Raw genomic sequence first — 13,624 nt, 5'->3', positions numbered from 1 at the left:
TAAAACATTTAAAGACATCAAAGAAACATAAGTACTGAAACAGCATCTAATTAACAAGATCACTAGAAACATTCAGATTTTTGATCTTACAGTTCTTTTGCTGCATGCTAAACAGCTGTATGAAATGCAATAACTAATGATTTCCCCCCCAATATAAAACTAACACTGTCATCATGATGTTTTTTTTTTTTTTTTAGATAATTTTTATGTTTTTGATCATCAAGTTTCCCAATGCGTCTTAGGTCAACTCTAAATTTCACAACCTGCAACATTTGTTTTGTAAATATATATATATATTTTTTTTTAAATTTAACTAGGATTTAAATGTAACTATTCCATTGGATTTAACAAAAAGCACCCATTTTAGCATTTTTATAGCAAATGCATAAATAAGATATATACTGAATATTGTCAAAGGGCTAAAAATATTTGGTTCTTATTTTAGCTATATCATCCTGCCCTGACGTTAATGAACACATTTTTTTTTTTACACAACAGTAAATTTCAGTAAATAAACAGTAAATACATCTAAAATAAGAAAATGTATCTAAAATATTGTAAAAATTGCAAAAATTATTTTAAAAAAAAATCATATAATCATAATACAGAAAAGATACAGAATGACAGTGAGTCTGAGGGTAAATATTTTATTACTGTTTGACATCTTGGGCTCAGGGAAGATCTGCTTTCCTTTCCAATTCAGTCTCTGAGGTCATTGCCAGACCATCAACACTGCTGTCCAACATACATACAGTATGGTTATAAAAAATATTTCAGGCTTTAAAAAAAAAAAAAAAAAAAAATTATTTTAGGAAAAACTAAATCTTAGAGTGGAGTTGATTTACCTAATAGCTTTCATGACTGGAACATAATCTCAAACATATATTCTTATCCCATTCCAATGTGCATTTTTTCCCAACCCTTTTGGGTGGAAAAAACACACAACTGTCACTAGAAATAACCCTGAATTAAAGTCAATGTGCAGGTAATGCCGTAGCTCTTTCCGAATAATTGTAAATTAAATTTATATAGCACTTTGACAATCACAAAGCAGTTTTACAAAGAGTGCCTTACAAAACCCTCAGTGAGCCAGCCAAAAACTCTCTAAAAAGTTATATTCACAACAAGCTTTCCATGATGGAAGCATCAACTAATGACACAAACACTGGACATAAAAGGGTTCAGGATGTTCTGTAGCACTACTACTACATGAGTGAGATGAATTGGATAAATGATTTACATCGTTAGGAGACATGGTATTTAATAATGTATTCAAGCATGAATTTGAAAATCAAATATCATCATTGGCCAGTGAGAGATCAAACATATGCTCAGTATGGTGTAAAACTTTGCAGAATATCAATTCAACCAAACACTGCAGACCTTAGATGCTGTGAGGTCTGATACAATAAAAACACATATGATTATGAAAACGCAAATGTATCCCAATGCAAATATTGCCATTATATCTGTGTGAACCGACTGAGATACACTGTTTTCCATACAATGAAGGTCCATCCTCTCTTTCTTTCCATCTCTATCTCTCTCTCTTTCACAGGTACAGGTATTATTCCAGCTCTGCCAAGAAAACAAACGGCCTTCTCTAAGCCACTAGAGACTGCGTTCTCTCAGAGGCGACATCAAGGGCAGACTCACAAATAAGCACAAACACACACACACACACACACACACACACACACTGGCAACGTTAAAGCACACAAAGCGATCCTTCATACACAACCTAGCAGCCTCTTTGGGCAAAAGCCTCAGCATCTAATCTTTGTGAGTCTTGTAATCAATTGCCAGTCACAATTAAATCCATTAGCTCTGCCCATGGTGCTCTGCCATAATGACACCAAAATCAATAATTATTTCTGCTTATCACTTCATGCCCACATCAGCCCCCTTTAAAGATCCTGTGAAATCAAAAACGGAGTTTTTTAAGTTTATTGAGACCATGTATTTGCTACTATAAATTTCTGGAAATCTGAACAAAAATATTGATGACTCATCCTGTACTACACTGGGTTTTGACCAATCAGATGCTCGCTAGAATGAAAATGACCCTCCCACAATATTGTTTCCACTAGCAAGTACAAATCATAATTCATGACTGTAACATAACTAAAACCTATTGGCGATTTAAACATGCTTTAAAATACATAGAATAAAATCTGATGCAACGCTGAAACAGTCTGCTTTTCTGAAAATGTGTTGTGTTGATGTGATATGTTATGGCAGGCAGAAAGAATTACAAAACCAGCATCAGACAAAATCATAGAAGAAGCTGATTTCTATGAGGATCAACAGCAATAATTCTTGTCAGACAGAAACCTCTTCAAAATTCAACAATGGACTCACAGTTGTAAATTGTACATCAGGATATGGTATACATTATACATTTCATCGGACATCATGTTGCATTTCCACATTCACTCCATACCCTGTATATTCAACCACAAAAAAAAAATGCTAACAGTAATATGTTTGAATTAAAGTAGGGATGCGACCCTACCCTAACTACAGTATTTAAAAAAAAGAAAAAAGAAAAAAAAAGTAGGACAAGGTATAGACAACTTTTTCCACACACTTGAAAATAGAAGTGTAAAAAGCACATACTGACATTGGACTCAAAGTAAAAAGTCGCATCGGAGAGCAGCAACATATCCACAGCATTCTGGCTAGTGGGCTTTTCATTGTCATGTGATCTCAGCATAGGTGATGGGATTCTGAAAATCAAACAAAAAATACAGTTTAACATCTAGGCTAATTACATCACACTCATTTGTTGTCTGAATCTGTAAAATAATTTTTTTTAAAAACATTAAAATTAGGGCTGTCAATAGATTAAAATTTTTAATCTAATTAATCACACCCTTTTTCTGTGATTAATCGCGATTAATTGCACACTTCACGAAATTAAGCATAGACCATATACTCCTCCGGGGGCAGCGCTTGCAGGCTCACCACCTGATCTCTGAAGGTAGTAGTGGGAACATTTACATTGGGAACATTAACATTTAGCCTTCTCGCCCCCCTAAGGAATGTGATGATCAGGTCATGCTTCCCCAGTGACTTCCCTTCTACGGGGTTGTGGTTAGCAGCGATCGCGGCGACATAGACTTTGAGGGTGGAGGGAGACAGCCTTCGCTCCAACCCGTGCTGCAAGAAGGTCAGCATGACTCTGATCGGGCATCTTCGGGGGTCTTCTCGGTGAGAAGAACACCACTCAACGAACAGGTTCCACTTCAAAGCGTAAGCATGTCTCATAGACAGTACTCTCGCTAAAGTGATGGTGTCAACTACCTCTTGGGGAATGTCACCTAGAACCTCCGCGTCCCGCAGGGACCAGACATGAAGTTTCCAGAGGTCTGGGCGTGGGTGCCAAAGGGTGCCCCGTCTCTTAGTCAGTAGATCCTTCCTCAGAGGAATCGGCCAAGGAGGGGCTGTCATGAGGAGCATTAGTTCCGGGAACCAGGTCCGGGTGGGCCAATAGGGCGCCACTAACAGGACCTGCTCCTCGTCCTCCCTGACCTTGCACAGCAACTGTGCAAGAAGGCTCACTGGGGGAAACACATACTTGCGAAGGCCCCGCGGCCAGCTGTGCGCCAGTGCGTCCATGCCGAGTGTTCCCTCGGCCAGGGAGAAGAACAACTGGCAGTGAGAGGTTTCTGGAGAGGTAAACAGGTCTACCCGAGTGGCTCCGAAACATCTCCAAATCAGCTGGACCGTCTGGGGATGGAGTCGCCATTCTCCCGGGAGCGCAGCTCGGGACAGCTCGTCGGCTGCCCGGTTGAGCAGACCAGGAATGTGAACAGCACGAAGCGACCTCAGATGCTTCTGACTCCAGAGGAGGAGGTGGCGGGCGAGTTGCGACAAGCGACGGGAGCGCAGACCACCTTGTCGGTTGATGTACGCAACGGTCGCTGTGTTGTCCGTGCGGACTAGTACATGCTTGCCTCGTAAGCGCCCTTTGAGACGGCTCAGGGCAAGGTGCACTGCCAGCAACTCGAGGCAGTTGATGTGCCAGTGCAGTTGGGGCCCCGTCCAAACCCCTGACACTGCAAGCCCATTGTACGTGGCCCCCAGCCGGTGGTTGAGGCATCCGTGCAAACCACAGCATGCCTGGAGACCTGCTGTACAGTGCAACACCAAAGAGCTTTTTTACATTTTAGTGAAGCCAAGTTGCGATACCGAAGAGGACCACATGGAGATGCCAAAAAAAAACCTAAACCAACCGCCTGCTGACTGCACATATCTCCCTACAGTACACGGATTCATTCTGTATAACTAAACACAGCAACATACACATGACAAATCAAAACATTATCGCGAATGTGTGTGGAAACAACGTGAATGTACGGAAATGTCTGTGCCTGTGCATAAATACAATGTGCGATCAGTGCATCAGCTCATACACGCATGATTATAACAGACTCACGCGTGCTTACTGTACGACTCCTCTACGCCACCGCAAGCAACTTTACCTTGATTGCGGTCTTCATCCATCAAAACTTTATTAGTGAGACACTGGTTATCCAGTCGAGAAAACATAGTTTGTATGTGTTGTGTTGACAATCCGTTCAGTCTGTACTTCACACAGCATGACGTGTGAGGGCTCGTGCTCTTCAGAGACAATCACAGAATATGACAGAGCTCGTGTTTAAAAGCGAAACACACTGGAATGAATTCACTCTCTCTGTAATCTCTGATGTAATCAGCCTGGTTTCCTTTATATTAGCGCTGTTTTGGATGGATTGTTTGAATGCATTCACTTTCTGGATCATTGGACTGAAAGTTTAGCGGCTTAAAATGATCTGATCGCAAGCAGAGAAGCAAAACTGGGTTAAAGGGTTAGAATAGAAATTGTGCTTCAGTAATTTTGCCTTAATTGCGTTAAATTATTTTAACGTGTTAAGTATTGTAAAATTAATCGCATGTGTTAACGCATTAACGTTGACAGCCCTAATTAAAATACAATTCATACATACAATCATTTCAATATGAGGTGTACTGTATAATATGACATGCTGACCATGTTTTTGATGTCTGAATTAAAATATTTCTCAGCATAAGCTCTGAAATGTCAGGGTGATACAACTGTCCTAATATCATAATATCACAAACATTTTATTTAACCACATGGTGTCTTGTGAATTATTGTGTTGTTTTTATCAGCTGTTTGAACTCTGACGGCACCCATTCACTGCAGAGGATCCATTGGTGAGCAAGTGATGTAATACTAATTTTTTTCCAAATCTGTTCTGATGAGGAAACAAATTCATCTACATCTTGGATGGCCTCAGGATGAGTACATTGAAATTAAATTTAAACTTTTGGGTGTACCGTTTCTTTAAGAAATGCAAATATATTAAGTTGTAAAAATAATGTTACATTATGTGGTAAATATGGTACTTTTTACTGTATTTTCATTTGAAAATTTCTTAATAAATGGTATAAAAAATTAAAAACCATATGAAAACAACGTGACTAAAAATATTACATTCCTAAGAATTTGGTACTTGTTTTAAACTTGATTTTCAAAGATTTGGAGTGTTAAAGTCACTTGAGTATGAGTTGCTTTTCTACCTGAAGTTAAAGACCTAGCGCACACTTTTCTAAGGCTGTGGGGATAAGTAATGTTGTAACTACCTTAAAGATTAATGACGTAGCCTTGAAATAACCAAGTGTGGTGTGAATGCTAGCCATGCATTGCAGGTGCACACTGTATGTCTTGGGCTTACACGTAATCTTGATGAACTGCCTCACTGAGCCCCTGGGCTCACCCTTATATGAATCCAAAATGAATCCTGGGAAGTCATATTGAACTATTAATCAAAAATGGGTGGGACTCCTGTTGATTGTGATGCATAATGGACTTCAAAGGTGACAATATCTGCTACCAGACTGTGGGTTCATGACCTCAAGGGGACCAACTACCTGTTGAATATTGTATGGCAGCCCTGCAGAACAATGGTGTTGAATACTGAAACTATCAGCAGTGTATATCTGATCTGTGGACAGCGAGGTATAAACATTAGTCAGTAGATGATATTGAGGATGGAAGGTGAAGTGGAAAACATGGGATTTAAAATCATATGCTTGTAAACCTGGAAATAAACAACAACATTAAAAAAAGGTGTGCAAGTGTAATCCAACATTTTAGTTCAGAATCAGCATGTAGAAGTGATATATTCAGCTAGATGTTCCTTTTTTTTTTTCGAGACTGGAAGATATACCCACTGACTAACTCTGATCTCTTGTGACACAGATAGAAGAAATTCCTGCCTGAGGCAAAGCAGCCGAATGAACATACTGAAAAGAAATAATGGGATTTACTAGGGAAGAACATTTAACATTCAGAACATAATATTCAGTATCCAAAGGCTGTTCAATGTGATGGCTGTCATCAAAAGTATTTTATTATTCTATAAATGTAACTGAAGTGAACTGAGATTGAGTTAAAAACTAAAAACTGCCACAGGCAAAGTCAAAAAATAACCCACATAAAGCTGAAATGTTGTTTTGATCATTTTTCAAGTGCAGATGAACGATCTTGTATGAGCCATATGTAAGAAGCTCATCTTAGATTTAAGGCCCTTCACACCAGGGACAGTAACTATGATAACTATAAAAGTCAAAGTTCACACCCACCACAACTGTAACGTTACTGGCACAGAGGAACAATGTCGCTAGAATCAATTTCAGAATAAGTTTCAGAACGATTTTTTCCAGCTGATGAATGAAAAAAAATAATGACAGTCAATCAGAATCCATCACCTTTAAAGAATTTGCAAAGAGTAACTGCAGCACGCACTTAATATAAACAGAATGTTAATGTCCGTTGGTGTGGATGTTAATATAGTTATCGTTACCAGTATTTTTACAGTTATTGTTGTTGATGTGAACAGCCAAGACAAATATTTGGTGCACAAAAACTGGTGCGTTAAAGGTTTTAATTCTAATCTCCATTCTATCACACTGTGAAGAAAACTGGCCAACCAATCAGATTCATGTTTTTGGTCGCATGCCCAGAGCTGCTGCTGTTACATGAAACTACGACTTAGTTGCGCTTACGAATGGACTATTTTGCAAAGTGACAGCGAATATCAGAGAAAAAATCCAGAACCTGCTATCTTGTGTCTTTATACTCTTGTATCTGGTGTTGTTTGATAAACACCATAGTGAATACAAAAATCTGAACTGCTGCTTGAAAATCTTTATTTTCAACTTTGAAAAATATTTTACAGTGTACAGTTAATAATGAAATTTTAGAAACCGGCCACAATAACAAGGTTTTTTAGTGTACATTCTAGTGTACAAGAATGCTTGTGTTTGAATACCTGGGACGCTATGTATTTCTCCATAGTGTGCTCCATCCTGGGCTGAGTGATCATGGGACCACTGGACACACTCTCCTCCGGCGGTATCTCACCCAGTAAGGGCTTCCCTTTGAAATGTTTCACCACACACACCACCTAACACAAAAGCGCCCGTAGGGAAAACAAAAGGAAAGAGGAACGTTTTACACCTCTGAAAGGCTTTTTGTAGCACACATACACATGTATGGCTTTTTTCAGGCTGTAAATGATGATTTATGTAAGTCTTGAAAGGGCAAAGATGCTCGCATGACTTGTTGCCCAAAGTAAAAAGGCTCTGTGCTCTTTCGGGAGGGAGGAAACATGCAAGTTCATGTCCTGGAGGAGATTCATCCATTATCGGACGAAAATGAATGCTTTCAATGAGACACTACAGGCAATGCTCTGCCTCTGAAAGACTGCAGCATAGCGCAAGAGGGAGTTTCAGCAGAGGACATCTTAGGGTGTTATACACTCCCAAAGCCTTGAACTAAACAGATGGAGGAAATTCATTTTCTGTGAATTAATTATCTGTGCTGCCCTTACCATTTTATAAACCATATGCAGCAGGGCTCAACAATAAAGATGAAGCTGGGCCAGTCTGAGAGGTTCTGTCACTCGTGTGAGACTGCTCTGTTGTCATTGTCTTTTGTTTGTTGATCATGTCAAATACATTTTATGCCTAATAAATAAAATTTTTTTTTTTTTTTTTTTGTGATGTACTGAACATTGTTGTCCAATAGTTGGCTTAACCACTTTACTTAAAGCCTTTATATAATGCATTATAAATGTAGTCTTAATGCACTAATTATGCCTTGTAATGCACCTTGTAATGCGCCTAATTATAACCAGTTATAATACATAGGTCACTGAATCATTTACTCAATCAATTCATTCAAAATGATGATTTGTTTAGAACAAAGAGTGAATATAGAAGTGAGTATTTTTGAATCACTAAATAATTTAGGTAACATTTTACAATAAGGTTGTATTAGTTAACATTAGTTAATGCATTAGTTAACATGAACTAACAATGAACAACGCCACTGTTCAGGATTACTTAATTTTTTGTTAATGTTAACTTACGCATATACTAATGCATCTCTTCACATTAACAGCTTAATTAGTTAACATGAACTACTAATGAACTATGGCAGTAAATAGGTTTATTTATTTATGTATTTATTGTAATGCTAATTTATACTACATATGTACACAAGTTTATGAACAATGCTAATTCACCATTTGGGCACTGATTTGGGCTATTGGTAAATTTAATTCTAAAGTGGAAACCATCTGAACATCAATTGATATGTTATTCATATTTGTAGACTGTTTATTAACATGACTTGCTACTAACAAAGTATTTACAGTGGGTACAGAAAAGAATCACCCCCTTTAAAATAATCACATTTTGTTGCTTTGCAGCCTGAAATGAAGACGGACACAGTTTGTTTTATCCAGCTATATTTACTCTGGATAACTTATAACACCAACATATCAGAAAAAAATAAAAAATAAATAAATAAAAAACAGAGTTGGAAAAAGGATCACCCCCTCCTAAAAATGACTTGTAAACTCAATCAGGTGTAGCTAATCTCAATGACTCACAAAGCCAATTGACTTTCAACTGTGATCAGCTGTGGTCATTTTGATTAGCTCAGTATGACAAGAGCTTTCCTGGAGCATTTCAGTCCTTGGTAGTGCAACTGAAGCAAACAATCAACTATGGGTGGCAAGGCACTGTCAAAAGATTTCCAGGATAAAGTTGAGAACAGGCACGAGTCAGGAGATGGATATGAAAAAATTCCAAAGGCTTTGCTTTGTCAATGCCTAGAAGTCTGTTATTAAGAAGTGAAAGGTATTTGGCACAACACAAACCCTCCCTGCATCAGGACGTAGCTCCAAACTGGATGAAAGAGCCAGGAGGAAACTGTTTAGAAAAGAGACCAAGAGGCCTACAGCAACTCTGAAGCAGTTGCAGGAATTTATGACAAAGAGTGGTCATTGTGTGCATGTGACAACAATATCACAAATTCTCCACAAATGTGGCTTGTATGGGAGGGTTGCAAGAAAAAAAACACTCCTCGAGAAAAGCCACATGTAGTCATGACTGAGCTTTTGCACCTTGAAGATTCTGAAGCAGATGAGACTAAAAGTTAATTAGGCTATTTGGCCTCAACACCAAACGATATGTCTGGCGGAAATCAAATACAGCTCACCATCCAAATAACAGCATCCCTCCAGTAAAGCACGGAGGTGGAAATGTCCTGTTATGGGGGTGTTTCACTGCAGCAGGGACTGGAGCACTTGTCAGGATAGAAGAAAAAATGGATGGGGAAGTCAAATTCTTGAGGAAAATCTGCTGCCCTCTGCCAGAAATTATTTTAAAGATTATTTTCTATACCCACTGTATAAAGGGAATTTGTGAACCTTATTGTAAAGTGTACACTAGAACAACATTAAAAGCTAAAGTATTCGAGAGACCGACATTTGCAAGGGTATTGCAATACATTTACTTAAGCACAAGCTGTTGTTCCCTTTTATGCATCTATGCATTTATGTGATGCATTATAAGATTTGATCTGACCATGAGTTTGATGGCTATATTCACCTTCCTCCCTGCACCCCCTCCCCCAACCCACCCAAACAGCAGAAATAGGTCAGTGCACATCTTGTACAGTATGACTACAGCACCACAGAAAATAAAATATCCATGCTTCCACAAACTCACTCACAATGCTGTTATGCCTAATGTGAGGCAAGCAGGCATGAGCTGATGTGTGACCCTTCTCTAACGCTCACAATGGGTTTCTCATCTTCACTGTGCATTCTTTACACAACAGTGTGCCCAGCACAGCACAAACTGTAGTGTTTTATTGAAGAGGAAGCTACACATGTGCCCTATTCTGTGGCCTGACCTAATTACCTAGCCATATGTCACATTTCTTCTGTAAAACTTTACTTCATGAATTATGCCGCATTATCCATGTTACATACACTACTGTTTAAAAGTTTGGGGTCAATACTTTTTAAAATAATAATAATAATAATTAATACTTTTATTCAGCTTGGATGTGATAAATTGATCAAAAGTGACAGTAAAGACTTTCACTGTTACACAAACATTCTATTTCAAATAAATGCTGTTCTTTTGAACTTTTAATTCATCAAAGAATCCCGAAAACGGTTCCTACAAGAATATTAAGCAACACAACTTTCAGCATTGATAATAATAATAATAAATGTTTCTTGAGCACAAAATCAGCATATTAGAATGATTTCTGAAGGATCGTGTGATACTGAAGACTGCAGTAATGACTGCTAAAAATTAAACTTTGCCATCACAGGAATACATTACATTTTAAAATAAATTAATATAGAAAACAGTTATTTTAAATTGGAATAATATTTCACAATATTCCTGTTTTTACTGTATTTTTGGTCAAATAAATGCAGCCATAAGAGACTTCTTCCAAAAATATTTCAAAAAATTGTACCCACCCCAAACTTTTGAACAATAATGTATAGTCTAATACATAGTCTGTATTGCTATAACGAAACATCATATCATTAAAAGCATCCTCACAAAATAACCACAAACAGTTCATTAAAATCACTCAGTATTCACATATGTAAAAAATTCAATAAGATCAACAACTGAATGAATCAACAAGTATGCATCTTCACGTAAGTATGCATATGAACTGCATTTGAACCTTTACTATTAGTGTGTCAGAAGTGACAGAAGAACCTCACCATAAAGACAGCAATGGCTCCTCCGATGATGAAGCCAGAAATGACATCAGACCAGTGGTTGCGGTACTCCACCACTCGATTAATCCCAGTTAGTAAGGCCAGACAAATGAGCCCCAGAGAGAGCACCGGTTTGGCCAGCCGTGTCCCTTTGGCCTTCACCGAGCATGTGATGTACATCTGAGGAAAAACAGAGCACTCTGTAATACATCTTCATCCTAACAGCTGTGTAAATGCTTTTCATAGCTCATTCATTCCCTGCTCACGTGTGGGGATGTTTGTCTGAAAACACAGGTTTCAGTTTGACCATTTAAACAGTGGCTTTCACAATAATAAACTGCACACTAACATGCACCAATTACTCTGATCAGTGTATGTAAACATTTGAATGGGTCTAATGCTGTTGCAGGTGCATTGCAAATGAAACACATATCCATGGTTCAGCTACATCGTTTCATTTATCCAAGACATTGTGGCACTGACTGAAAGGGTGGCATTTGAAGGCAAGTCTGGTGGTATTTGAAGGCAACCTGCTTTGCTTTTGTCCTGAATCAAGCCTTGGGGGAAAGAGGGAAGGTGGGGGTTCAACTATTAATTTCTTGAGCAAGGAGCACCAGCAGCATTCAGACCGATGTCCTTTTCATTCTACCAAGCTTCCTTTTAATTGTTCCTGAGGAAGCTCACATTTTATAGGTCTAGGGATACACTGATTAAAATTCTGACCAATGCGATAAGCTGATAATTATTTCCATGTTGTGGCCAATTAACGATAAATGGCCGATACTAAAAACTCAAACTCAAGTCAATCATTTGAAATGTTGCAAGTGATAGGCTTCACAACTTTATAATGTACAGTATGGAAAATGGATATTTAGATTTGCTCAAGATTACATTTAACAGTTTTATCACATTAGTAGTGATGTTTTAGACATTAACTTTAAGTGAGCGTTAGATGATGACAAAGATCATCTAAATGTATAATTAAGTGTAAGCATGTGCAATTAAATATCCGATATCATGCGATAATAATTTCAAAATTCAAATATGTAACCAATGTGTAAACATTACCAGGGTTTCTGCAGAGTTTATGATTGTAAGTTTAAGACTTTTTAAGACCTCTTTTTTTTTAGACCATGTAAAGAAAATATTCTCATCTTCAAACTAATTACTTCAAACATCATCTCATATTCAAACAAAAAATGTCAGATCTTTTTAAGACCTGCAGAAACCCTGACAGTACTTACTCATTCTTATCTAATTCAAAACTCAAATTTTTTTTAACCAAAAAAGCAAATATGAAGATTTGTTTCATTTAACTGTGTTTTTTTTTTTCTTTTTGATCTGACCTCAATGTGAGCTAGTGTCAGTGTTCTGACATATTTTAGAGCTTTTAAATTTGTACTTTTGTGCTACACTGGACAAAGATAACAGGAAATGGGATTGGAACAAGGGTGAATGATTAAATAGTGACAGAATTATGATTTTCAGGTGAAGTGCCATTTTGATATTCCATCACAGGCATAATGAGGTAATTAAGTAATAGAGCAGCCCTTAGGCATGCTAGATCTATTGATTCTCTTCCTAACCTCTAACTCTGTGACACAATGACATTTGCATAGGACAGATGAAAAACTTCCTTTGTCTATAAGGAAGTTATTCATTTTATTATTGTCATTGGAACCAATTAATCTCCTAGAAGACCAATTTGGACTGTTTACCATCTGCCTTGAGGCTGTTAGCATTAAAACATGCCTATTCTGAATGTAAACCATTTATGATTTATTGAATGACTGGAGTCATGCTGAGTAATTAATTTGATTGGCATGATTAAGGTTTCAAGGTTGCTAGGAGAAATATGTACTTACATGATTCTTATTTATTTATTTATTTATTTCCATGTCTTGCTACAGACATTTCTGGCATTGGACAAAATGCTGTGTACATTAACTCGTGACATTGCCTGACGTCTAATGGATCTGACTTTGTATGACTTTTTAGATGCATTTCTACAAAGCTTTGGATTGCATTTAATCAGGGCTGCTAAATCCTGCTCCTTTAGGGCCAATGCGCTACAGAGTTTAGCTCCAATATACCTGCCTGGAAGTTAGTTAGCAATCCGACTTGACATCTTTAACTAGCCGTTAATTTATCAATTGAATGGGTGACCTATCCTCATTAATCATGCAAACATTTGCCCCCCCTGAGAGAATTGGCAGGAGCCGCCACTGGATACAGGTATGTTTAACTGGGGTTGGAGCTGCAGGACAGTGGCCCTCCAGGAGCAGGATTGTACACCCCTGTATTCAATCGTACAGATCACCTCAGATGTTTACATGATCGAAAATCAGAGAGCTAGGCAAAGCAACTTAAAGACTTTGGGAAAATCAATTTTCTGTGTCCAAAATGAGTGCTATGTAGATGGGACAGACCTTGAAGCCCTTGGACTTCAGGAATAAATGGAAAACGGCTTTTTATGCTTATAAAAAGTGGTACCATTTAAAAAAAAAAAA

At 37.8% G+C, this 13,624-nt stretch overlaps 1 protein-coding gene across 1 annotated transcript in view; it reads right to left on the bottom strand.

Moving 5' to 3' along the window:
• Positions 1–2,593: 2,593 nt before the first annotated feature.
• LOC107718169 (phospholipid phosphatase-related protein type 5-like) overlaps positions 2,594–13,624 on the bottom strand; it is a 13,029-nt gene continuing 1,998 nt past the window's right edge. Inside the window, exons 3-5 of the mRNA XM_016525148.1 lie at positions 11,118–11,294; positions 7,344–7,478; positions 2,594–2,729 (exon numbers count right to left, since the gene is read on the bottom strand). Of these exons, the coding sequence (XP_016380634.1) occupies positions 2,700–2,729; positions 7,344–7,478; positions 11,118–11,294 (342 nt within the window). The 3' untranslated portion in view covers positions 2,594–2,699. The remainder of the gene's footprint in view (positions 2,730–7,343; positions 7,479–11,117; positions 11,295–13,624) is intronic.

Source organism: Sinocyclocheilus rhinocerous, unplaced genomic scaffold (assembly GCF_001515625.1).
Source record: "Sinocyclocheilus rhinocerous isolate Xijiao unplaced genomic scaffold, SAMN03320098_v1.1 scaffold480, whole genome shotgun sequence".
Classification (NCBI taxonomy): domain Eukaryota; kingdom Metazoa; phylum Chordata; class Actinopteri; order Cypriniformes; family Cyprinidae; genus Sinocyclocheilus; species Sinocyclocheilus rhinocerous.
The sequence above is the reverse complement of the archived record's forward strand: the minus strand, read 5'-3'. Positions and strand labels throughout refer to the sequence as shown.